The sequence below is a fragment of the Venturia canescens genome, chromosome 10, assembly GCF_019457755.1.
Source record: "Venturia canescens isolate UGA chromosome 10, ASM1945775v1, whole genome shotgun sequence".
NCBI lineage: Eukaryota > Metazoa > Arthropoda > Insecta > Hymenoptera > Ichneumonidae > Venturia > Venturia canescens.
In genome coordinates this window covers 12,002,017-12,029,623 of record NC_057430.1, presented here as the reverse complement: position 1 = coordinate 12,029,623, position 27,607 = coordinate 12,002,017, and the positions used below count along the sequence as shown (strand labels likewise).

The window sequence follows — 27,607 nt, the reverse complement described above, 5'->3', positions numbered from 1 at the left end:
GCCTACTCTGAGTTTCCTGATGTTCCCACTCAAATGATTTTCCGTTCGACGTTGTTGAAAAAAAGTTAAAAAAAATTTGTGTTATCCGCCGGAAAGGTGAAACAAATCGAGACTCGGTTTCGAGGTTTTTCATAAATTGCACTCACACTTCGCTCACTTATCTTAGTTTGTAGCAGATTTTTAGCCATTAAATCGTTCAGTGAACAATGAAGGAGACTCGTTTAGTATTATTCTCGAATAATTAGATCGTAGAAGGCATGAAAAATTGTGCAGTCTAACTGGTTTGCACGCAGTCAGCAATCCTGAAGGAGAATTGGAGCCAACAGAACATTGAAATTATGCACTGCAAAGATTCTTTGTTCGTCGTATTTCGAGTCATAAACAGAAGTCTTGAATAATTGTGAAGCATTGAAATTTATATTTTCGGAACAATCATTTCGAGTAGTTTGATAATAATTTTTTCAACTCTGTTTTGGCCGTCTTCCCGGAGGCGGTGTGAGGCATTTTGGTGACAAATTCAACCCCACCACGGAGTCTCATGTAATCGGGCAGCATGTTGGCAACGCGATCCTCGAGCTCGGTTTTCGTCACCTTGTGGAGCAGAAAAGTGCGAATTACTCGCTCATAAATTTATGGAAACTTCATGAACCGGGACGATCGATGATTAGAACTTTCGATTTGAATTCCGAAAAAAATTATAGAAAATCATCCTCGCTGTGGAAACTATTGAAAAAAAGGTTTCGAGACGAATCTTCTGAAAAATCTGGTAACAATTGTTTCTAAAATTATTGCACAACGAATGATTCAAGAAAAAGGGATTTCGACACAATTCAGAAAAAATGAATCAACCACAAAAGTATTTGGGACTCATCGATCGTAATGTACCTTAGAATCGGGCGCCTTCAATACGAAAGCAATGGGAAGCTCGTCATCGATTTTATGAGGTACTCCCAGCACAGCAACCTCCAACACTCCTGGATGTTGCAGCAGAGTTTTTTCTACCATGGTTGGTGACACGTGGTTTCCTCTGTATTTAATAATCTCCTTAATCCGATCGACTATGTAAATCTGGCCGGATTCATCGTAATAAGCGATGTCACCACTGTGCAACCAGCCTGATAACGATCGAATGATTGGAATTGATTGATTTTGGTGTTATTAGACGAAAAACAAAAGTAAAAAAAAAACGTTAAAGTGTTCGATTTTTCTGGCTCTTATCTCGGGAAATGCCTTAAAGTTTTAGAAAATTCAAGACCAAAGTTAGGCACAATTTTCATTTTGGGAAAGTGAGAATCATTTTTTCTTTTGAATAGCCAAAAATTAAGAGAAAAATCATCTGAAGCGAAGGGCTGCATTACCATCAGCGTCAATCGTTTCTCTCGTTGCTTCAGGACTGTCGTAATAAGACGTCATCATGTAAGGGGACTTGAATAATGCTTCTCCATTTTTATTCGGCCCCAGAACTCTTCCGCTCTCAGGATCGACGATTTTCATTGTCATATTGCGAACGATTGTGCCAGACGAACCGAAATTCGTATTTTCGTTTTGCATTATAGCGATTCCCCCCAATTCGGTCGAACCTTCGATTGAACGAACGATTTAAATGAATTCGTTGCTTTGGTTGACGATATAATTGGAGTTTCCGAAAAATCATATTGGCAAGTGAATTAATTAGGAATTCCGTTGGTTCTCGTACCGTACATCTGCAGGATTTTTATTCCTGGGAATTTGGAGGATATTTTCGTTTGAATTTCTCTTCTTACGATACCTCCAGTTATCCACAAATTTTTCAGAGTACTGAGATCGTATTTCTCAATCGATGAACAACAGTGAAGTCTCGTTGCGAAACTCGTGCCCAGCAGCATCCAGTTTACCTAATTATACGAAAGAGACCATTCATCGTATCGTTCCTAGTACGAAAATTCAAAGAGTTTTGAACTTTTAATGAACATTCAAAGAATCTTAATTGAGAATTTCCATAGAAAAATATCAACGAATCAAATGTTCAATCGTGCCTTGTATTTTTCTATAAGTTCGAGACTCTTCTCTTCATTGAATTCCGGATAAATGATTCTCGTTTCGTATTGGAAGATGCTTCGCAGCATTATCATTACGCCGGTGGCCCATGCGAGTGGCGAAAATATCATCGATGTTACCGGCCCGTTACTTTCTTTCGTTTCGGTCCAGACCGGCAGGTTCCCAAGAACCGATCTGTTCGAGTGCAGCGAGCCTTTCGGGAATCCGGTCGTTCCGGAAGTAAAAACGATAACAGCAGGTTCATCGAGACTCGATAACTTAGTGCAATTAAACGTTGATACTATTTCAGTGTGCTGCGTCTCGATAACGTCATCGAGCGACTGAGCCTTGGATGACTTGCCGAACACGACTATTATCAATTCCATTTTTATCTCGTTTGCAGCTGCGATGACCAAGCAAGTTGACGGTTCGTCGACGAACACCACTTTCGGTTTAGCGAGATGCAGAAAGTGCTTGGCCATTTCTGTGATAACAATTATTTTTTTAATCTCCTGAAACCTCCAATAATTTTTTTCGTTCCATCAGAAAAATGGAATCCTCGAATTAAGACTAAAAAGAAGCACAACATTTTGTGAGAATTTGAAAATACTTCATCGCCGTTGTTGTCGTAATGAAAAAATCAATTTTTTGCACCGAAAATAAATTTCGAGATGGAATTTTGGAGAATGAGCAAACTCGGAGCATTTTTATGAATTAAGTGAATTCGAATGTCAAATGTAGAAGCGAGGCACCGTAGATTGAAAAATGATGACAAAACCAATCGAATACTTGCGGAGTATCGTTTTACGGATGGTAATACTCAAAGTTGCTTTCACCTTTGGTAATTCTAGTGTGCCACCATGGATTGTATACAGCTCCGAGATAAAGTGAAGCGAAGCAAGGTACATACATGTCAACTTGGTTGTGAGTACAAATTCCGACAGTGTCACCTGCCTGAATATTTCGTTCTTTCATCCACATCGCGCACTTGACACTCTTTTCTTCCATTTCGGCAAAGTTTATTTCCCGACCAGTAGCGCCGTCGACCTAACGGCACACAGTTTGTCCATTTCCATTATTGAAAACGACGACGGATCATCGGTGGAAATATTATTCGCACAAGCAATAAAAACTGATCAAAAATCTTTTTTTTTCACGATGAGATTCCGTGAGTTTTCTTAAGGGGTCTACCGCAAGAAGAATTTCCAAAAAATTGTTTTATTTCGATTGTATTTTTATAAAGTATACATATTTAAAAGTATTGCGCGGTGACGCGTACTTGCCTTTATTTAAACGCATTTTTCTCAAAATTACGTTTTTCGACGGCTCGTTGATCAAATCTCCGAAACTGTTCAACCGATCCTTGTCAAAATTTTACCTTATTTTATTTTATGATTTTACTTTTGACTATAATAATTATGATTGACTGTAATATTGACTAAAGAATTGACTATATTCACTATAAATATAAATATAAAAAATTTATTTTTATTTAAAATTTTACTTTATGACTATAGTTATGGCGCATATCATACGAATTAGGAAATTTGATGTGGAACTATTTTTTTATTGCAAAAAACGATGAGAAAAACGTGCTTTTTCATAGTTTTAGGAAAACCGGCCGTCATTTTGTCATTTTTGAATAAATCAAAAATCGTATGATGTGCTGTAGCCTTTTTACCAATCGAATCTAACCATTTTTATTTTTTTTCTCCCATCATCCATTCCACAGATTTTATCTTCTCCTCCATTTTTCTGTACGAAAGCTGAGTAAATTAAAAATGAAAATAAATTTCCGTGTAAGAGTGTACTTTTTAGGCCTAACACTTTTTATATTCATATTTATAATTTATACAGCTCAAAATAAATTCGTGAAAATAGTCTTTTTTTTGCCCGTTTAATTAAGGTAGACCCCTTAACAAAAAAAAAACAATGAGCACATGCCTCTCCAACAAAGTTGGGTTTCGCTCGCAATCGTTCGAGCACCAGTTCCCCAAAACTGTCATGGCCGGTGAGATAGTTCAATGCTCCACCTTTCAAAATCCCATTTTCGATGACGAAATTCTTCGAGCCCTAATTATTGTCGAATCGAGAGTGTTAATTCAGCAGGTTTTAAAAATTAATGAAAATATTCGAGAGTGAGAAAGGAGTGGAATAAATTCTCTCTTACTTCGTAATTGTACGTTGTGTCTCCTGACATATTGATGTCCCAAAATTACTGTATTAGGTTACAACACGAATGGTATTAATTATTTTTCGATGACATTACTCAACGCTCTATTAGTAAGTTTCTCTGTTCAAAAACGGTATTTATGGCGAACATTGTTCCTCAATCTGCGCCAAACATTGATAGCACTATCTTATCAAAGTATAGCCACTGATTGATGCCATTTTTTAAAGATCATTGTGATGGTGTGGCTGGCTATAGAATATAAATTCATCAATGCTTATTGTTCATCTGTTTCGATGAAATTCTCCAAAAAAATTGTACGAGAATATTCGTTGAAATTTAACAAGTTCTGCGTGGAAAAACTCACCTTACGTTGCTCGAGAAATTTGTCGTCCTCTTTGACACAAACGTGGGACGAAAAGTGTATTGAGATTAATCGGTTTTTGAGGGACACGTTGGATAGAGATAAATGAGTCTTCGATTGCTTCCGAGTTATTTTTATAATTCACCTCAACGTCGAGCGCGTCAAGCGACACGACGCGATACTTCGTTTTTCTGTTTGTTTGTTTTTTTTTGGTATTTTTTTTCCATTTTACAAAAAATTGCATGTCGACCATACAAAATAACAAGGCGCTCGGGGGTCGCGTACAGAGAGGAGAGAGGAAACCACACATACGATACACGTTTTTGCTGCTCGTCAATATTCTTTTTTTTTTTTGTTTCTCGAAAGAAGAGTTTTCAACTTTCGTTCTGACATTCCGGAGTGCAATCGTCGATTTCGGCTAATTTTAGAGTTTATAACCACGTTGCAGACTGTTGATTGACCATGGAAAAGAAATGATTTTTTTTTCGGTATTTTCGCTACTTTGGTAGTTCCTCTAATCGATCTTTTTCGGCAAAATTTATCGTTGTTTTTTCTCTCGTCTATCTTTCATTCTCCATTCAATATTGTTTTAAATTCAATGATAAAATTTGATTGAAACATCGGACAAACCATGTTTAAACAATGAAAATAGTGATTCTTGTAAATCTCCGAATTGCACGACTCACAATTTTCTTTCCGAAAATGTTTATCGTCTCAATAATCCGTCGCACTTCACACGCGTCATAAATATTATTTATACTATATTATAATTCAATAATCCCCTCGACGAAAAACTTTGAGGACATTTAATCAGCTCACAACTCACTTCGCTAAGTAATTATTGATTGTTAATAATTATCACAGAAAGTTTTTCAAACAGTTACCGTGACGATTATTGTAGTTATTTATTCATTAATACTAAAATCTTCATTAATACGAGTATTTTAGTTATTTTTCAAAATTATATCGTTATAGTGGAATAATCGTACGTGAGTACAGACGAAAAGAGAGAGAGAGAGTGAGTTGAGAAAGGTTTTATCATTTTGCTTTGTTTTAGGTAATCGTTGTAGTAATTACAGTAAAAGTTTTAATATTTCGTCTTTTTTCTTCTTTTATTACAATCAGTTGAATTAGAATTAACAGTTAGATATAGTTTTGTTTTTTTAAAGATAGCAATGAATTTCAAAGCCATAATTATTGATTTTCGAAACATCCCTCGATGAACGAGCTAAAAGCAATAATCAAGGGAGAGTGAAATATATTTTCAAGAATAAATTAGAGTGCAATAGCTGGCTTCTCACAAAATATGCACATAAATAACGACTGTCTAAATCTTTAATGATCTAACGATAAGGAAACGATAGGATAAATCATTTTTAATGAGAAAAAAATTTAATTACACGTTTTCTTTAGCAGTTATCACGACTCGTGATTCAGTTTCAAAAAAACAATATTATTCATCGGTTGTAATAGCACCTGCTGTTTTATCTCGATCCCGGAATTGCTGATATATTTTAAAACAGATAAGAGTGAGGAAATTTAGCTATGGAAGTATTTGACAAACAAATCGATCGCCTATTTTTTTATAATCGTCTTGTTTTTTGATAAATTTTTGAATTTCTTTTAGAAGATTTGAAAAATTAGGAGCGGCTCAAATGAAAATTTACTACCCATCGACTAATGTCGATTTTTCTTGCACAGTAGCAAATCGATGGAAAACCCATGAGATACTAAATTCATGAACGAATAAATCTATTTGGCAAATACACTTTTTCGTCTACTCCCATTCTTCACAAATATCCATACAGGCTCACGAAACAGTGCAACGAAATGTGAATTATTCGAAAACACGTTTTCGCGCGTTTCCCTCGAAACGCAATCGCACCGTTTCACCAGGATTTTATGTAGTGCCTCGGCCTCGCTCTCGATCATAATAATTCTAGCCTCTCATGCGGCAAACTCCACAATGTTTAAAGCGTAGCACCACTTTTTTTGGATTAACAATGACGAACAACAGTTTCCATACTGCTATCGAAGCGGGGTCCTGTCTCCACATTGTTTTCGTGTGATATTACAGAAAAAAAGATTCAACATAAAGAAAACAACGCGACACGTAATCTTGAACGAAAGTTTCGACGGACGAATTTATTTGGCGTCTCGTACTCGACGTCAAAAATCGTGAATTTTCCGACTGAAATTATTATTCAGCTTGTGAAATTAATTTGTGGCAGCCCGAGTACGATCGCCATTGAATTCAAAATTCTGCTAAAATTATTTGACTTTGTGAGGTTTCTCAATTTTTTCATTACTCAACGAGTTTGGTCGTGCGAGTGCTCCTTTTATCGGTCAGATTTAATGCACACTTTACAATAACGAATTTAATAAATAACCATTTTTTGTCATTTACTAATTTACAAGTCATCTAAATAGACGATAAGAAAAATCTCTTGAAACCTTCATTGATAACTGGCTTTATCATCTTATTGGAAAAATTCGTGCTCGAGCACGAGGGTTCTCAATTTTTTTGTTATTCTCAGCTGACAAAGTTGACGATAACCCTGTTTTTCAATGAAACTTTTGTCAATCTTTTCGTCAAATTTTCATCTCGAGTAGCGATCTTCCGGGAGTTCTGGATTACGAATGTTTTTTTGCTCGCATGCCTCCCAGATAAAAATGTCAAGTCTGTAATTCGTTATTCTTTTATTTGAAAAAAGCAGCGTTCAGAACGTTGTGAAGTGTTGGGCATGACAGGCATGATTATTTATATCATTGTCGAGAACGAGACACGAACCAAACGAAACTCGAAGGCAATCACATAAAAAGCACAATTCTAGGCGAATCTTGACTATAATAAACACTCGACGAATTACAGACAATTTAGCGTAATTTTCTTAAACGTAAGGTGTTTTTTGTTTTGTTTATAACGAGTATTTCGTACCGGTATAGAGACAATTTTACAATTACAATTAATTATATTCGTATCTTTGTTTTATTTTATCTTTTATATCTGAAAATTGTAAAAATTACTTACGATATTCTTATCAACCTTATCAATCGCGTTATTTCTATGTGTTTTCTTGTTATTCTCATTATTTCTTTTCTTTTTTTTTTTTAGACTTACTTCCTCATCTTTTTCTCACGTTTTTTTTGCTCACTGATTTTATTGTTATTTATTTATGTTTCGTGGCTCAGCTCTGAGAAAACTTTCGTTACACACTGCGCAGTACGTATATCTCCTCCGTATGAACCACTTTTTTCCGTATTTTTCTCCGATTCTTGTTGTTCGACTTTTTCATTTATTTATTTTCATTTTAGTCGTTTTTCTTATTCCTTCCTCCAAGCTACTTCTTTTTCATTCTCAATCTCTCCAACTTTCTTTAATATTTTGTGCTCTTTCTTTCGCGGAGCTTCGACTCGCTCGCCGAGGTTGGGACTCGCCCGGAATAAATCGAAGCCTCAACCCACTTAGAATACTCAAACCCCAACGCTTGTCAAACTTGTGTACACGCATTGGCTATTCCAGAGCAAACTCATAGATCGTCATCAATGATCTTCTTCGTTTCACAAAGTAAAAGCCAAATGCCCACCCACGCAATTGTCTCGGATCTCGTTCTTTCGTCTCGACAAATGAACGAATGATCTGCCAGGACGAATCGATTAATCAAGAAAATAATGCGACTTGAAACCATTGTGAATTCTGTCTGGGATGAAAGCTCGTGAGTCCTCGAGTTGATCGATATTTCGATGGATTTTTATCTTTCCCAACAAATCAGTGGATCAACTCGATCGATCTCACTATTTCTGTTTCCAAAGCTTTTCGTTAAATGAATTAAAATTTCGGAGATTTTCGACTGGCTATTTTGAGCTGGAACGCCTCGAGCATCTACGAGGATATTGCAACTTTTTCTACCCTCTCGCAGTAAAGATCAGAGTGAATTTCTTACCAGAATCCGGCAAATATATACGCGTATAGTCCTCTCTGGACGAGAGAGAGCGATGCAGTTTCTGTGGCTTTCAAGGCGCGCAAAAAACTTCCAAGCTAACATTATTCTAGAGCTTCATATACGTGTATACCGATGAACATACACAAATATATAGCCTGCCTTTCAAATTATTATTCTTCATGTGTACACGACCGAGGCGAGATTCACGAGAGCGCGAATAAACGAAAATTGCTTTCAGTGCTCTCCTTATATACGAAATACAGCAGCGTCAAGCCGGGAGGCACGATTATTGCTTATTGCTTCGATTATAAATTCAAACGTTTTAGTACATAGAAAACCCCAAAAATGACACGTTTCTTGTCTGCATCGTGTCATCAAATGGTGCACATTATCCATTTATTATTTCCGGACTCTCACTCTCGTAACAACGTTTTCATTGATAGAAATTTATGGGACGTTCCACACGCAGGATTTTTGAGAAATTTTGTGTGCGACTTAATCGACATTTTTTTCCTCCATTCTATCCATTGCGGAACACTTTTAGAAACACGAAGATTTTCAACTGAAATTACAATTAAGAGGTTCGTTTATCTTTGTGTGAAAAATCCCACTAAATTTCATGTAACGAATTGTTTTCGTGTGTCTCTACGTCACGAAATTCAACAACTACACTTTATTTCTTAAGTCATATATCTGTCAACATCTGCAACACACATTTGTGCCTAACAAGTATTCCAATTTAACGGATAGATTCATTGGTTTTTGATGCACGAAGAGTTTTGCTTTTTTTTTGTTTTTTTTTTCTTCTTTTCTTTCAAGTGTAGTCGAAAAAGTTGGAGCAAGATTTTTCCACTACGATTTAGTTGACATTCTTTTGTAAACGCTGATGATTTTTGGTGTCAAAAACTGACGATTGAACAATGTAAATGACGAAAAATATACTTCGAATTAAATCTAACACGAATTTCACTGAATAATTTTAATAACTTTTTACAACGAGGAAAAGCAACCAGTCAGTAACTCAAGTGGACGATGCAATTGTCACTGGCGAATAGAACGTTTGTTACACGAGTTCGCGTAGAAAAAAAAGAGAGATAAAAATAGACATTAATGATAATTACATCGACGATAACCGGTCTGACGTGGAATGTACGTTTCGATTGATCATGAATTTAGCATTCGTAATCAACAAAGAATAAATTATTAATGAATAAATAATACGATAGAAAATAATGCGCCGAGAAAGAAAAAAGGTTGGAATGATAATTACATCGAAAAATGGCGATGGCGTGTACGTTCGCATGCATTATGTTTGCGATAAATATACTGTGTGCACAGAATAGAAAAAACTGTGAATTGATTTACGGAATAAAGTTAGTAATAAATGGGAAAAAGTACACCTGGCTACTCCTCCGTGAGGGAAAACACCCCCGTGTGTGTGTATATATATCTATTTTTTTGTTCAAATGTAAGATAAGTTGCATTGTCACGAAGGTAGAAAAATTACAGCATTTTTTGATGCATTTTTTCTCACCTTCTATTCTCGTCATTAAATCGCTTTCTCTCTCTCTCGCTCTCTCATTCCCCGATTTTCTTCTCCCCTTTTCTTCGTCTCCTGGCCGCGTTGGAATTTCATTATCGTGAATTAACGATGCATTCTATTCCGAGACGCATTTCTCGGGCTCTTGGACGGTCAAGGAGAGAAGATAAGATTCGAATGGAGAGGCGGAGATTTTTTCTAGAAGTCACGAACTGGGACGCTTTCTTATTTCTACATCGAACGCGAGGGACGCAATATTGTGATGCATCGGATTTTTTATTCGCTTTTTTGACTCCTCGCTGACGAGCTACCGCCCTCCAAAGTGGTTCAAAAATTTCTTCGCTTCCATTTTACTCCTCCTTCACTTTTACGAATAGTTTCCCGCTTCGTTCCAGTGCTTCTCGTTCTCTGACTCAGCTCGTAGAAATCGCCGATGATTGTTGTTCCTCTTCTTCTTCTTCTTCCTCTTCTTCTTCGAGCCTTGGCTACTCACCGCCCAGTGACAGCGCCTGAACGATCCTCGGGTCCGCTTTACTGCCCTCCCTGAATTCCTCGAGGGTGAGTTTATCGTCGTGATTCTTGTCCATCTGATCGAATATCTTGTCGACCCTTTTTTGTGGCGTGTTTTCATCCTCCGCGTGAGGTTGCTGACCCTAAAACACACGTTTTGCTTTGAGTTCCATGTCAGGAAAGTATCCGGGGCGAGGCCTCTAATGAATCAACTTTTCAGCCAGTTTTAAATCAATATATATATACTTTTGGCGAATAATTTTTACCCTCTTGCTAAACCATCGGAATCCCTATGGATTTTTCGTTTCGCATTAACTTTCATTGCGAATCAACTCTTTTTTAATGCGATTACAAAACTTTCGAGATTTTATCAATCCCACTTAGTTTTCAAGAGAATCTCTGTAACACCCATTCTCGGGGTTGCAGACGAAAAAGCGGCCGAGATGACGGCTTTTTCAATAAAGGAGCACGACGAAGGCACGGAAGAAAGTAGGATGAAAGGCAGCAGCGAGAAGGAGAGAAAGAGAAGAAAAGGAGGAAAGCTGGAGAAAAAGTAAAGAGAGAGTCTCGGAGACGTGAGGTGAAAATCGTAAAAGAGGGAACACGTCAGATAAAATAGGTGAAGGAAGAGAGCGGGGGGAGCGAGGGTAGAAAAGAACAAGAAAAGGGAAGCAGCAGATCGATTGAAGTATTGGCAGAAATGACACACAAGCTTATGCTCTCGCCTCCGAATAGTTTTCCTCGAGGAAAAATCGTTGAGGAAAAGCGCTAAAAAAAGAATACTGACGCTTCGAATTCCATTGGTATTTGAAATTTTCTATTATATTTTCGTAACCAGAATAAAAGTGTAATGCGAATGTCTATGAAAAAGTACTCAACTCCCCAAACGAGTCTGTCATTTCCTAAACGCAGATTGATTTTCCAGAAGAGAGAACACCCGGAAATAAAGGATCCGTACACTCGATGAAACGTCCTGTCCGCGTCACGCTAGAGCTCCGAGCTCTTCCCGTTCGCTGTGACTTTTCGATAGACAACGATTGCTGCCTCTCGTGCCAGTTTGGCTTACGATCGAATCTCTAATACCTTCTCCAATTAATTCATACGTGTGCCGGGCATCGCGTCGAATGAGTGTGTATGAAGATGTTAGCACGAAGGTGCAGTAATAATTTATGGGCCGGCAAGGTTGCCGGCGAAGAAGGTACGACGGAGGAAAGTCGAGGGAGAGAAGCAGCTCGTATATAACGCCGTCACGTGAACCGTCGCAATATACGAGACCCAGGGGCGCCTAATATCGAAATGAAGATTATACCCGCATGCATCTGTCACAGAGCCGCGATAGATAGAGAGACACGAGGGTTCATATGTTCGGGACAGAATATCAAATACAGAGATTGGTTTGGGACCGGCTTCTAATCGCTCCGAACAGAAGATCTGGATACGTACATAGAAAGGGAGAGAGCGGAGGAGCGTTGTGACTTGGAGAATTCGAAGCGAGGTGTTCCGTCAAGGATACAAGCTACAAGAGAGAATTTATCGTACGGAAGATGAAAGACGATATTATCGGGGATGTATTTACCTCGGAGGGTATCTAAACTTCGTCAAAGTTGGCCTGGGGCTCTCGTCCATCAGCGGTGAACAGGCGAGACATTACCGGGATAATTAACAGAGGGTATGATTAAGCTCGAAATTCAATTGGTTGATAAACCGCGCCAACGTTAAGGAAGTCCATGCGAATCTAATAGAAATCGAAAATTCCAAGTTTGAGGGTTGACATTTGGAAATTAGGATCTACGGTCCTGTTGTCGAGATAACAATTAACGAAAATCACACTTTTTGAAGGGTTGTACACAGACTCTTGTCGGAGACACACTTCCTGTGCGCCGGGTTTGGATTCAATGAAATAAAATCCTCCCGCAACGACTTTGAAAAGCCAAGAACGAGAATAAAGAAATATCATGTTTTTAGACATCAATGATGTGCTGAAAAAACCTTGTTACCGGTGAAAATCACTTGGGAATGGAAAAAGAAAAACACTTATTTGAGGTTAGCGAGTAATAGCGGCACAAACGGTGGAAGGTTTGACAACACCATGAGCCAATTGGTTTGAAATACAGATATGCATACGCACACAACTAGAAAATGGCTGTTGTCACATTTTGCTTGACGATTTTACTACGAAAGTACTTAAACCACTATCATAGTATTAAAAGTTCATCAATCTCAAAAAATGAGTTACACATAATTTTAACAATTGCGAGAATAAATTTTAATCATGAACAGAGTTAAAAAGTGAAGTTGCTCGTTTGAATCACAATAAGTAACGCATGATCTTCCTTAAATGGTGGGGCTTGTCGTTGGAATGTGGAGGAATGGAAAGCGTCGATGCTGATTGAGTTGCTTTTATTCAGTTATGATTACGATGGAGATTTTTTATCCGTATATGGAAGCCCTAAGGAATTGTGCATTCCCAATCGACCCCTCGGAACCCCAGCAATGTCCGCGAGGTTCGTGCTCGATGTGGTCTCGAAGGATTTCAATTCACTCTCGAATCGGCACGTATGAAGGAGTGGGACGAGCGCGGGAGCGGTTGTCTTTGATCAAGCCTGAACATTCATTGACCCGGATTTGGGGTTTTCGTTAATTCGTCCCGCGAACTAGAGCCACGTGGCTCAATTGTGTCACGCGCGGTCGAGCGCACCGAATTGTCGTTGCAATTACGTTTCTCTGAACACAACAAATTTGATTCCTACTCGTGTACATAAATGTAAAACTGTCCGCTGTACGTACTGCTCGCCCGCCTGCCCCGTCGCCGCCCCAATTTCGCGTGTGTAACCCGTTGAATTGCTAAAGCGGCAAGACAAAACCGCAATCCAACGTGGGGCGAAAACGTCACGGGACCAGGTGTCGTAAATTTTCGTTGGCTTAATGTACATTCCTGGTTAGATGAGCTCGAGGACAGTCCCCGGGGTCGGACAAATATTCAACCAAAAATACGATCCGCGCTGTTCGAAGCTTTTTTGACCTCGAATCCTCATTACTAATTCTAGATATTTATCTCCCATTGCCACCCTCCTCACCTTGGGGATGATCCACGTTATAATAGACAGAGAAAACGTAATTAACTTCATGTAAATTTGGCGTCAAGCCCTCCAGGTATAACGACAACTCTCGCCGTCCCAGCAGCCATCGAATTTATCAGTGTGCTGCTGCTGCTGCTGCTGCTGCTGCTGCCCTCCCTCTTAAGTGGAAAACCGTTTCTCACGTTGTTCATACAAACTTGGGCAGCTTGGGTACCGCTCGCAAAATCACCCTAAGACACTACCCGCTCCCATAACGTTCCTCCGGCTTCCGTGTCCGGCTCTCCTAACCACCTTTCCACCTTAAAGCCCTCCTCGCGTAATCGCATTCCTAACCGTTCCCCAGCCAGCCCGGCGCAGCTCGACAACGAGCAAGAGCATCCGATTACTTGCATCGTTCGCTCGTGCCTCGCTAAAACAGCTTCCGGCGACGCGTATACCTTGCCATTTAAACTCTCCTAAACTCGGTTTAATCGACGAATTACGTACACAAGACTTCGTTTTATCCTGTTAATTTATAGTTGCGATTTATTTGAAGGGGTGTCAGCGGCCAAACTCTCATGAAAAGTGGCTCTTAAAGCGCTAACAGAATTTCAACCGTTCCTTAGTTCCAGCTCTGATTTAAGGCCCGAGGCAGATCTTCGCCCCTTTTAATCTCTTTTTTATTTCCTCTTTACCGCGCTATCAATTCTCATCACAATGAATTTTCAGTGCAGCTGCCAATTCACAGCTCCGAAGTATGGACTCGCTGACAACGCTCTTCGAATCACCGCGCTTGCTACTAAACTAATTTTCTCTGTGATAATAACTGTTTAAAATTTAGTGTCGACTCACCACCATTTGGTATATCGCGTCCACGATGTTGTACATCTCTTCCCGCGTGATGAAACCGTCGTTGTCGACGTCGTAAAGCCTGAACGCCCCTGCAGACAAATTTCAAGGATAGTTTAACTCGATAGCAAAACTTTAAGGATCTTTCATTCGAATTCAATGATTTCTTGCTCCACTTTGTTTCCTCGAGGTCATCGAGGCTTCGTTATTTATGCATTTCTGAGGAATTTTCCACGCCTCAGTTTTTCGATAATTTCAATGAATTTAGTATTTTTAATGATTTACTCTACAAAACAGTGAAAATAATGACTAGAGTGAAGATTCTTAAAATTCTCGAAAGCGCTCGTGTCTCGCAGCAAGGACGTTGATGAATCATTGAATTTGAGTTTATTCCCTAAACCGAGCACTCGCTTCAACCGGTTTATCGAATCCCCTCAAGCTCCAGCATCGCTCGATTGGTGCGTGGCTGTTAAAAGGGAATAAGTAGTAATTCGTGGTAGTTTTCATCGAACATCGGATTGGATTGGAGCGAGTCAATTTACAATAATATTTCGCGAAAGAGAACGTGTTCGTGATGCTGGAGGCGTATATACGCGGTGGGACGCGATAAATGTTTGGGGGATGAGAGAAAGAGATTCCTCTAATTACGACTCGAATTGGCTAACGGTATGAGAAGCACAAACGTGCTCTGAACCTTGCCCGATTCCACCAGGCAGGCAGACAGGCTGTCCTGATCCTCGAATTCATCCCCTTTAGCCAACGCGAAAAAGGGGGGGGGGGATGAAGTTGAAAGGGGTTGGCTGGTAAGCCTTTAATATGCATATGGTCCATGGCATGGACGGGAGTTCGTAACGACTCTCATTTATCCTCGCATTCGCGGTGCGCGAGTATGTAGACGTCATCTACTTTCATGCAGACGTGATAAAAATAGAAAAATTGAATTGAGCATTTTTTTCAACGCGATGGGATTACACGCTACATGAAATTCCTATCTGCGGTTTCACCGGCTTTTCATCGTCGGATGAAATTCTCCGTGCTGCGTATTCTCGAAAGCCCAACCGGGATTAGGGAAGGAGTTGCCTGCTCGTATAATTTTCTTCTCGAAATGAAGCAGCGGACATTCGTTTACTTTTTTCAGTTACTTACAGTGTAATTTCTCGTCCAAATTTCCCCTCGACGTGACGGACAAAGCTCGTATGAATTCTTCAAACTCTATCGTCCCATCCTGCACCGAAGGAAAAAACGAAAGGCTCGTTAGTTTCACGAATTACTTCGCTTCCCCAAAGTTTTTCAACGTTTTTCCTTCATTTTTATCTTACGTTATTCTCGTCGAAAACCTTGAATACCAGCGTCGCGAATTTCGATGGATCACCTTTCGGAAAGAACTGCTTGTAAATCTTGATAAAACCCTGGCGAGAAATAACGAGGGAAATAAGATGAATTTCATCCTCCAAAGCAAATAATACGTTTGCACATTTCAGCACGTTGCTTTAGCACATTGACTGGGGCTCGGTATATTTTCACAGAGAGGATTTCAGCTCGTGAACGTTTACGTAATCCTCATAAATCTTAAGAGATTTACAGACTGCTAGTTCGTTTAACTGTATAAAACCTTAAATATCATCGTACGTATATATTCTTGGGTGTAATGCGAGAAAAATATTCACCTGTTCCTTCAGCAGGCCGTCTGGACAATCCTTCAGAAATCCTTTGTGCCTTTCAGTCAAGTGTCCCGAAAAGAAAATCAAAATCAGCTCTAAAATTTATCGAAGAAAGAGTTCTCTAAACATCGAATTTCAGAGAAGTCGACTTAGGGACACGAGAGACGTGAGATAATGAAAAAATGTGACAAAAATTACAGAAATTTAGCGTCAGGGAACTCTGTACATAAGCGTCTACAAAAATTTTCTCGATTACTCGATCAAGAGCCCCAAAAGTTTATTGATGCAAACAACAGCAATATATTCAAGTTACAAAAAGGGGTGAAATTTGTGCTCAGACATCGTTCGAAGTTCGCGCCCAGCTTCTTCGAATCACACAATGAAAAATTACATAATAAAAATGGAATAACATGAACTCACCATTGCCGGATTTCCTTTTCCGTGACTGCGTGTAACATGAAAAAATAAAAAAGCACACATTTATTACGATTCTTCGATAATCCATAGCAATTCGTATACACAGATCAGAAGCCCAGGGCCGCACGATACCCCGCATAAAGAACGAAAGATCGTGTAAACAGGACAAGAGTAAAAAAAGAACTTTATTTACGCAGTGGTAAAACTCGCGTACGAATCCCGGAGCTGAAATGCGCTATCGCATTTCGCGAACAAACATAAGCAATGGCGATCCCCTATCCTCAGCAATTCATCGAATTACGTGCTTTTTACGTGAGAAAAAAGTGATCAACCCCAGCAGAGAAACGTCATAATTTATTATGTACAACGAGAGGGAAAAAGTTACGTGGAACAGCTGTTATTACGAGTCGTGCGTAGAGGGTGCGAGTGTCCGTTCGAGAGGGAAGGGGGGTGGAGGAAATAATCAATAAATATTATAATATTGATAAAAATGTGGGGACTTTGATCAAAGAATCGTTTCACGTAATTCTTGTATTTTGATAGGAAGAAAAGAACTGAAACGTTCAGAGATACGAAAAAAAGTACTGAAAAAATATCTGAAAGTCGATCGATCGGATTCGGCTTCTGCGGTAACTCGATGAATATGCAATATAACTGTGTGTTTTATATATACAGAAGATATAGGATGGCTCGCCACGGTGTAAACATTTCAATTTGCCACAAAGTTCGACCAAGTGGAAAGTGGAGCTGAGTCAAGTCTTCGGTACAGTAAGTAGAAGTGAAATCGGTACGAAATCATCCCCCGAGCGTGTTGAGGCAGGGACTAGAAAACTCTTCTACGACAGTCTATGTACACGATGGGACAAACCAGTTGGCGTGTGGTTCGTGAAACTTTATGCTTTATATGCTAATTTTCAAGGGTAATCCTCCCTTTCCACGTCATTCTAGAATCCTCAGCGACCCTCTTTTTCTCTTATCAGAAGGTTCTCCGGCCCCTGCAATCTCGTAAACAAATAGTAAGTAAATTTACTTTTTTTACAGCTTTTTCCTCAATGCTCCTGCCCATACCCTTCCGGATTTTTACGAGCCAATCACTTTGACATCATTTCTTCCCTCCCGTTACTCCGACTGTTCGCACGAGAGCCCTTAACTAAGTATCGTTCACAGTGTCGGAGGGTGTGTCTCGCAAAACTGTTGGGCTGCCCGGCTGATACGGGCGGTTACGTTTGCACTGAGTTTCGATTGATTGGCAACCGATCGGAAGCTCGGAAAAACCGCCACCCGTTTAGTGATCGATGCCCGAACGTGGGCCGAGCGGTCGCCCATCCGGGTATCGTCCTCGCTCGAGGCTGCACTACTGGGGAGAGAGCTACAGCCTTGGGTTATCGACATCGCTATCCGTGACCGGGCAAAATTCATGGTTATAGCAAAATTCAATAAATCAATGTCTGCATGTTTATCTCTTAAGGCAGATCGTGCCCGCAGGCTCGTATTTTATGGGTGTCTAAATTCGGTCGATTTTTACTTCCTAATTAAAGATATCATCACTCTGAATTAGTGTCAGAGTTATTCATTCGAAATTGTGAATATATTTTTTCAACTTATTTTTTGACGAATGAAATAACGAGCCATTGATTGAGCGGGAATCCATCACTGACAAAGGGAAAACACAAAGGGAAATGGATCCAGAAAAAAGTGATAATAAAAAGATAGAAGGTTATGACAAGAAGGTCAAAACAAGAAGAAACAAAATACCGAAATAAGCAAATGTGAGGTTAAGAGTCCTCATTTTACCAATTTCGTTCAATCTTTAACGTAATTTTATCATTATTACTTGTAAGACAACCGTCTCGAATTTTTCCCCAGACCTTCGACTTCATTGTTACTGTGTATTTTTTCATAAACCTCGTAAGAAGCGTTCATTCGTTATATGGAAAGATAAACGTGGTTATACCGATGCGTGCTTTTCTTTGCATTTCAACACATTTATCTAAATAACCAATAAAACGAATCCTTTAAAATTTGATATGCTTGTCAGTCGACTACTCGTTGAAAGTCTGTGTTAATTCCAAGACTTTCTTAACAAAATCGTTTCGTGCGTAGACCTCCTTAAATCGTAATTCGTACTGAAATATATTTATCCGTATATTTGGATAATCGAATCGAAAAATAATTGTGTTATTAAATTATTCAGATATTAATTCATCCGATGATTATTCCGAGCTTATTGCGGCATCGTCTGTCTCGAGGCCGTACATATAAAAATGGTAAAACGGATCGAGGTTAACGAATCCCCGGCTAGAATGCTATAGGATTGCTATAGAACGAGTTCATTCAACCAATATTTCAAGCGATAAAAAACCTCATGAATTTGCATCGAGTTCATATTTCCCTCCGCCATCTTAATCACAGTTTGCTCTCATCAAATGTCGCATTGTTTGTGAGATCGTGGATAAAAGCATCGACGAGAGGATAACGATGCGAAGTGAGACTTGACGACGAAGGAAAAATCATTGGGGGTGGTTCCAAAACCCCTGGAAAACGTGGCTCGATTACGATCGCCCACACGCAAGCCCCATCGAACTATTTTTACTCATAATTAATGTTATTCGTGAGTATTAGTATTGAATAGATTTTTTTCGTACCTGAGAACGTACGTTGGGAGAAATGGTGGGTGAGCAAGCGATCGATGAACCACCCCATGAACCACGTGCAAGAAAAGGTCTCCGGAAATGAAGCAAATTCTATAGTAGGAGAAAGGGGCGTGGAAGATGGAGGAGCGTGAGTGGAATTCTCGAATGGCTCGATCTTTGTCACTATTATATTCGGTACGTATTAACACATTGTGCATGTGCTTAATAATGGGAGAGAGAGAGCAGCAATGATCGAATGATTCGAAGAGCTTATTGCGAGTCTGTTTTTTCAGGCATGGAGAATTTCCATTCGACCGTGCCCAGTTCAATCCAAAAATAAACTTGGTGAAAAAAGTATTGAAAAGTCGTTCTCGTGTATGCGCGAATCCGATGGCGCGCGTCTGCTCGCTTCGGGAGTAAGCAAACAAACGCGAGAGATCGCGAGACTCGCGTGACGCGTCGTGCGCCGGGTTTATTGAGCGTGTAGAATCCCCCATCGCTTCCTCTCTTTTTCGCTGCTATTTGCCGACTGTTTCATTCATCATTCGGATACCTTGAGGTTGACGTAGGACGTGGACGGATAAATTCTTGGCATATGACGGTGTCATAGTTGTGGTTGCGGAGACGAGAGGCATCGCGGAAGCCTTCGGGCTACGAATTTGTGATGCTTCGACGGGCATTTCCGGTCCATTCTCCATTTTTTTCTCTCTATTTTAACTTTTTTTTGTCCAATGAATCCGCTACTTTGGAAATCGCCTTTTGGAGCATTTTCGCCCATTTTCCCGAGCTCTTCGTCCAACGTCGTCCCTGTTTTTTCCCACGTCGCTTTTATGGCTCTCTTTAAGCACCCGAGGGCCTGTGAACTTGATTAATTGATCTTGTGAATCATGCGAGTGACACCCTCCCTCTGGTTACGCCAAATATGTGTGTAACCTGATTCGACGATAATTATCACTCGATGCCAGAGAGGAATTTGGGCGAGCAATTACTTCGACCCCTAACAACCCCCTATTCTCGGCTTTCTCATTTCCCACAGCTTTTCTCCACTCTCGCCCCCCGAATCTGTTTCCACATTTCCCTCTGCTTTCTTTCCATCCCGCTCCTCTCTTTTCAAGCTCTCCAAACGCGGCATATTCTCTGTTTCGCCGAGGCACAGGCTCGCGGGCGGCGCGCGTCCTCCCTCTGCTTTTTTATCCCCCTGCTCGTTACCCAATCCTCTTTTTCAACGCCTGCAAACCTCTGCCTCCAAATCGGATATTACTTTACGCCTCGCTGAATTATTTTACCATCCGAACACGTCCTGTCCGGATAAAAAATTATCGTCAATGCTACGACGAGTCGATCCAATATCCCTCGTAATGATGCGTCATTAAAATCTTACACGGAGATAAATGCTTTCCAAAACTGTCTAGAAGTTCTGGGTAAATTTGCTGTGTTTTTTGGAAAGCGTGGGCGATCTTCAGGCACTATAAAAAACGCAAGTAGCGCAGTCAAATTTGCCGATCTCCATGGCAAAGCTTTGGTAGTGAGTTTTTATTTTTTGGCTATGAAAAGAACGTCGAATTTCGATAAAGGGCATTCTTTTTTTGGCGTATCAGACACTGTGCTACATCACAAATATTAACATTCGCAATATGACATTTATACAATTTATAAATTCATAATTCACGGAATTTTTCTCTCCAAAAAACGTTTCAGTATTGCTCGTAGTATGTCACTTTTTCGGCAGATTATTTTTTTTTATCAACCCAACTGTGATTAATATCGTCGAATCCTTTCAATTCCCAACGCGCTCGTCCGGATCAGGATCGTTTTTTTCTCTTCACTTTTTTTACGGCTCTTGTTTTTAATCCAACTATTTTACGAGAGTCGATCAAGTGTCATTTTTTATGCACCCTTTGGCTGGGAAAGCCACCGGTACGAAGGAAGATCGATGGAGCAAACATTTACGAGGACGTCGCGGAGAGCTTTTCTACACTCTCATTTTCACCCCCCGCCCCCTCCTTTCTTCCTCTTTTCTCTTTTTCTTATTTGTCAATTCTCGTTCTTTTTACTTGTCGTAAAGTACTTTTCATTGCTGTACAACTGAAGCTATAACTATCTTTTGATGAGATGTGCACACACATAGAACCAGTTCTTTTAGCCTCGTCCAATCGACTTCTCCGCGTCCGTAGCGCCCGAGTATTTTTTCGACCTCGGTTTAAATGGCTAACGTTCGAGACACGAGGTAATTCTTCGAGAATTGCCATTACGAAGTTGGTTAAGCTTCTCGTGCCAGCGTCGAGGAACGGCGAAATGGAGAGAGAAAAGAACGGGGCGCGAGACTCTTAACTCAACGCGACGAGATCCCCCCGCGGGAGGTTTAAGGGGCAGTGAAAAATTCGCCAAATTATCTTTATACGACTCTTGAACTCTCGGTTTCACGATCACTCTTCGCGAAGCAGTGCGTAATCAAGTCGGGAAAAAATCTATGCAAACTAGAAGACGAGCTCGTAGCTCTCGCTGCTCGCTTTTTAAGGCCAAAGTTTTTCACGCTGCCCCAAACCCCCTTTACATATTTCAGGCTGAAATCCACTTATTCTTTCTTCTCACGATACCGAATATATTATCCGGCTGTAAGTGCCCACAAAATATCGACGATTTATACCGACGATGAGCAAACACGCGTTGACCCTTAAAATAATCTGTATTTTACGATAAGAAAAACCAGTTCCACCTCCGGGCTGTACTTAACCTTGATAATACGATATTTCTGGCATGCGAGGTCCAAATATCCAACGGATGCTCAAAAGGTGCGTGCGGGGATCCACTTGTCGAGAAAAACAAAAATCTTTGTAAGCCACCAGATAAATTTTCTGTATTTTTAAGCATCACTCGCTCCACGCGTTTGCACCAAATTTTCTGGCAAGATGGAACGTGAATACGAAGATAATAAATGTTGATTTATGGGGCACGAATTTAATCCGATCGCATATTAATAAACGTGTGTAGATACGCGAATGAAAGTGTGTAGGAGGACAGTTATATGGAAATACAGAGTGTACATCGAATGCTCTTCAGGGGCCATTTATTTTGACGATGCGCGGCAGTTACTGATATTCTGTATGCGTGTTTGAGCACTTAAATGTTTCGAAAATGGCGCTCGTAAAATTGCACAACACCGGGAAAATATGTAGTGTTCGTAATAACGGAGTTGCAAATATCTCGGATCGCGGATACGCGCATTTTATTTCGTAATCTCGAATCTCCAAAAAGAGAGAGAGAGAAAGAGAGTTTTAAATTTCCGTTATATTTTTCCTCATTTCTACCATCTTTATCGAAACTGCCGGTCCTTTATTTTTCATCATTATTATTATTTCCCCCCAGTGCCCTTGACTTTCATGTGACGATAGAGGAAATCAGGGCTAAGGACTTTGTAAGAGACCTCCCGTCCCTGCAGACCCGGAAGGGGAATTCGTCGTAGTTTGTTACGTTTTTTCAGCTCCTTCCGCTACTTCGACGCTTTGCGGAAGTCTTACGCGACGATTTAACCGAGCAATATAAGCTCCCTCTCTTTTAAGGATCTCTATGAAACGTCCCGAGGGGCGAAAAAGTACCGAGGGAGAGCAGAAGGTTCGAATACCGACGTACACACAGCTACAGGAAAATGCATGAATTTTTATGAAAATATACAGACGCACGGCCCTGTGTCAAGCGTCTTTTTTCATCCCATTTCTTCTTGCTTGCTGCTCGATTCCTCGTCTCGATTCCGAAGGATTTTTAGGTCGAAGGGAAGCTGATCCTGGAATCACGTCTTTTGCGAGGCTCGCGCACGAGCTTGGCAAATAATAAAGTCGAGATACCACATTCCCGTCGCGTGTATATTTTTCATGACTGCAAATATCGCCGTGGCTGATGCCGCTTTTTCCACTTCCTCGAAGTAGTATTCGGTATTCGTGGACCAATTTGAAAAGTAATCGTCGATATTTCCTCGTAGGGCGAGAGCGTGGGCGAGTGCCCGGGGCAAAGAAGAGCTCTAATATCCTGCGAACCGGTACTTTATTGTCTCGATCGTTACTATAACTTGCCCCCATGGCCCAAGGACCTCGCGGTAATCCACTTTGAAGCAATATTTCTCCCCAATCAATCTCGATATTTTTTTAGAGCTCTGGTTTGAGGGGAGGGAATCACAATGAGAAATACGAAAGTTCGGAACGTCGACGACGCTTCCACATCGAAAATCTTCCAATCACAAAGCTCCTCGCGACTCACATCCAATTGGATTACTCTGATTGAGGCATAAAAACCGATCGCCAAAATCAGCCGAGTTACGCCTAGAGGCCGATACTCTGAACGACGAAAAGCCAACGAATTATCGAGATTGGACTCAACCCCTCGGATTTTCAAAGAGACGACCCTCCGTTTATGGAACAACGCGATTGAATAGTTTCTAGGAAAGCCTTCTGATGACTCACCAAATCGTTTTCGTGCTCCCCCTCATTATTTGTATTTACTCACTTTCGTTAAATCTACACTCGCAGATAAATGTAATATTCAACAAAAATGAACAGAGATTTTTTACTCCTTTTTTTTTAAATCATCAAAGTAATTCAGCCATTCGATAAAGAACGGTGAAGGTCTAATTTTTTTTCGGTAATTGATAGTTTAAGGTAGCCTGACAACGATAAGCACAGTGTCAGATTCCATTTCTTTAAGAAAAACATTACTTTACGGAGCTTTTAAGAGAGGAAACGTGAAAAAATTTAGTTTTTGACGCGTCGAAAGCGGATGTCAGTCATCACGTTGGACTGCTGTTAACGGCTGATTGAACTTCGGGCAAATTCGGGAATCGCGGAAATTTCATCAAATTTATTTTTGAGACTGACTCACGTGCTTTCGTTCGTCTAATAACCTCGCTTTTTTTCACGAATTGACCACTCCTTTTTCTCGGTGCCATTACACCGATATAAACTTTCTTTCGCACAATAAAAATGTTCCCTAAGTTATGTGTATTTAAAGTGACACAGGTACCGACTCGATCATTAACTAGTCAAGTTAAAACATAAATTTGATCTTTTATTATATTTTGAAAGCACTTTATTACATTTTTATGATAAAAATATTCTCAATTAACTGTTTATTAATTTTATTAATAATTCAGACTTAAAATTAACCAACATAAAGTAGTTGCTAACTTGATTAGTCATAGAGCAGCCGAACTACTTTAAGGAGGGTGGATAGCGACGATACAATGTTGCCATGCTAAACCATGTTAAATACATGAAAAATTTCAAAATGATAAGAATTTAATAAAATTTGGTCAACATATTCTTTAGTGCCAAATTTGACAATACAAATTTTTAAAGATTTTACTTCTGTAAAGTTATCGAGTAATTGATCACTAAAGTTCACGTGTATGAGCATAGCCTTTCCATACATTCCGCGGGCATAAGAAATCTGCTTTAATGCGTAATTACTCGATAACTAAGCAAAAGAAAATTTTGAAAATAGTGTCTTCGCACTTGACGTTGAAGAACATTATCACCAAATTTGATAAATTTCTTATCATTTTGACGAATGTAGCCACCCTCCTTAAACCACGTTTATCTCGAATCCGTAACGTTCCTCGACCATAATTCAAGCCCCACCAGGACCCCGAACCCACGAACTATCTACTCGGTCAAATGAGAGCCAATATCACAGAACGTCATCAATAGCCATACGTCAGTAAACATAGCACGATGGAGCTCGATATCCTGGACACATGATTATATAGGATGGCAACAATCGCTCCCTGTTAGTAGGAATAGTGCGATGGGCGCTTTGGAACTTTGTGGCTTGTTTTGTTAGTCCAATCAAGTTGAGGGCTTCATCGATTTCGCGACCTCATCCGACATCAACTCCGAGAGATAAACCTCGAGAAATGTGTTGCATGGATAGCTTGGCTGACATGCGTCAGTTCTTTCGTACGAAATGATGAATTTTTTTGGGCTCTCCGATGGAGCATTTCGGGCTGGACACGTTCGGATTTGCAACAGTGAAACGGGAAGAGTGGAGGTGCGAAGAAAATGGACTGAGCGAAATGTGGTCAAGGATATTGCGACCTGTGGATTCTGGACGGAAGTTGCCTCGTCCTTGTAACCGTGGCAGCAGGCCGACCGGTTAATAATTACAAATGACACACTTGACTTCAATTTCCTCTCCTTCTACTCCAGGAGCAGCCCTCATGAGCTTTTCCAGGGTTGGGAGGGCTCGAGCGAGTCGTGCGCGTCACTCAAAGGCGCATTGATCCTTTTTCCACTTCGGAAAGTTTTATCGGGAGCGCACGCGGAGAAAGCGGGAGACACGCCAAGGTAGAAATCAACCTACGCGGGTCAAATCTCGCTCGCGACACACTAAAAGTCTCTCGCTTTGACTTATTTATTTTCTTTTTTGTAGCACGATCGCACTCTCATGCTAAACATATTCGAGCTCGTGCGTCAGGGGGTTTGCGTGTCGATGGTTTCTCAAAGATTTCCGTGGCCCCGTTACCAGGGAATAAAAAAAGGCAACGCATCAAATAAATACCTCACGCGGCCCCCCTTAAATTCGTAAATTTTTTACAAAACTTTCGCCAAAAGGAACCTACGAATGTAAGTTAATAATCGCACTCATTGCGAGCAGTAATTCCGATCGTCTGCCTCGAGTTCGGTCACCACAACACGCTTCAAGTACGTTTCACGGATCGTTGAACAAGCAAGCGTTGTAACTCAGCAATTAGTGTCTCGAGTGTACAGAATGAGACGTAAAATAAACTCGAACTCGCTCGTGGAATCCGCGTCTGGAGAGCTTTCGCGCCTTAATTACTGGGGGTAAAGCTCCTTCCTTTTTGCTTACGTCTCTCTTCGCGTGAATTCTCTTAGCTCGCAGGAAGAGCGGAGTGTACTCTTACCGCAGAATCGAGTGGCATTATATTGGGGAGTCGATGCTTCGATGGCTGATGTTTCTGACGGTAAAAAGTCCGCTTAGTGGCTCTCGAGTTTGCTCAGATGTTTAACAATTATTCTGCATTTCAGCGAGATACTCGCCCGAGGATCATAATTTTTAGTGGATTCCCTATCGCACTCTCGCTATCTTAATTATCGGGAAAGTCATCTCAGCCAGCTGCACATTCGTGTTATTACGGTGGATGAGAACTTCTGCTGGATAATTAAGCAATTTCACCTTCCGGATATTGTCATTTAGAGACACATCGGAGTCTCGACGTACACGAACGATAATGTCAATTAAGTGAAAGGCAATCTCTTGTTATCGTCATTGCTCACGTAATACACAGAGCAGTCTGGATGCAGGAGAATTCGATAATGATGGAACGTTCGCTTCATTTTCCGCTTGTCCCGCCGTTGCGCAATCCTTCGAGAAACCGAGAATATTCGAGACTGCGAATGAACTCGAAGATGGGGCGGGGCGGAGCGGAAAAAGGGGGAAGGGAGCGAGCTTGATCGCTTAATTTTTCATCGGTTATGCGTTGAGTAAATTTGGAAGGATTGCAATAATAAAATAGAAAATAATGACCAGCAAGGAGGAGAGTGTGTGGTTATATAAAGCAGGAACAAAAGCATGGCCAAGAGCCAAGAAGAGGGGAAGGAGAGAAAAATATGAAGAAGCTTCAACCGGACAACAACCAATTGGTTCGGTAACGCGAGCAACCCTGGAATTTCGTTGCTGTACTATTTTCTGGTCGAGGTATCAGCGAGTTTGCGCTTCGCCATGCATTCTCGTTCGATTCCCTTCGAGCTTGTGTAAACTGAGCTCTCGCGAGCTTTTTAATTGGTTACGAATCGCTGGAGAGAAGGGACAGAAGAGAGAGAGAGAGAGAGAGAGATATTGAGAGAGGGAAGGAGGTGAAGAGCGATTGATGGGAATGATCGTAGTGAGGACGAGACAAAATCAGCTGAGTGAGTTTCTATCGTTTAAAATGTCAAATCGATCTCAGTAACGGTAGGAAATTAAAAGTCGCTCGTCCACGCGTGACTCTTCATTTCCGTTTCACTTGAGCTTCCTGACAACGAGATAAAAGCCTCGAAAAATGGAATCTCCTTGGCCCAGGAAGCCTGCTGGCAAGAGAAAATTGTAAAATTTAAAGAAATGCGAAAGCTTTGGATCGCCCATTGACTTCGTTCCCGTCGATTTATCCCCTTAATTCTCGCAATCTCTGAGTCGTTTTTCAACCATTCCAAATGCGTATGTTCTTCGGATTATTCGTCTCCTTCACGCTGGCAACTCGACTCCATTTTTTCGTCGCGCACCTCCACCGCCACGATCCTCGACTCTACCCTCGTCGACCAAATGTAACTCGACGAGAGAATCAAGAGTCAAAAAAACTCGGCGTTGTGAATAGCGAGGGGAAAGGAGAAAAAGAGAAACGTCTCGTTTAAATGTGTACCGAGATTACGGGGCAGGAGGTCCGGGCAGAAGGAACGGAA

The 27,607-nt window shown here is 40.6% G+C and overlaps 2 protein-coding genes across 8 annotated transcripts in view; both read right to left on the bottom strand.

Moving 5' to 3' along the window:
• Nucleotides 1-395: 395 nt before the first annotated feature.
• LOC122417658 (4-coumarate--CoA ligase 1-like) lies at nucleotides 396-4,672 on the bottom strand. Of its 4 annotated transcripts, none has more exons than XM_043431381.1 (9): nucleotides 4,554-4,672; nucleotides 4,187-4,234; nucleotides 3,961-4,089; nucleotides 2,853-3,063; nucleotides 2,016-2,500; nucleotides 1,697-1,874; nucleotides 1,359-1,580; nucleotides 886-1,115; nucleotides 396-591 (listed from the first exon to the last, which is right to left on the bottom strand). In XM_043431381.1, exons 2-9 carry the CDS (start codon nucleotides 4,214-4,216, stop codon nucleotides 433-435), a joined length of 1,644 nt encoding a protein of 547 aa, XP_043287316.1. In that variant the 5' UTR covers nucleotides 4,217-4,234; nucleotides 4,554-4,672; the 3' UTR covers nucleotides 396-432. The 4 variants fall into 4 exon arrangements, with proteins under 4 accessions (XP_043287316.1, XP_043287315.1, XP_043287318.1 ...); XM_043431380.1 differs by having other exon boundaries at nucleotides 4,187-4,438; nucleotides 4,554-4,656; XM_043431383.1 differs by lacking the exons at nucleotides 3,961-4,089; nucleotides 4,187-4,234 and having other exon boundaries at nucleotides 4,554-4,650.
• Nucleotides 4,668-27,607, bottom strand: part of LOC122417662 (frequenin-1) — a 34,282-nt gene continuing 11,342 nt past the window's right edge. For all 4 annotated transcript variants that reach the window (XM_043431390.1, XM_043431387.1, XM_043431391.1 and 1 more), the window contains exons 3-8: nucleotides 16,534-16,558; nucleotides 16,120-16,168; nucleotides 15,772-15,861; nucleotides 15,599-15,677; nucleotides 14,456-14,544; nucleotides 4,668-10,687 (exon numbers count right to left, since the gene is read on the bottom strand). In XM_043431390.1, coding sequence (XP_043287325.1) covers nucleotides 10,520-10,687; nucleotides 14,456-14,544; nucleotides 15,599-15,677; nucleotides 15,772-15,861; nucleotides 16,120-16,168; nucleotides 16,534-16,558 — 500 coding nt within the window. In that variant the 3' untranslated portion in view covers nucleotides 4,668-10,519. The remainder of the gene's footprint in view (nucleotides 10,688-14,455; nucleotides 14,545-15,598; nucleotides 15,678-15,771; nucleotides 15,862-16,119; nucleotides 16,169-16,533; nucleotides 16,559-27,607) is intronic.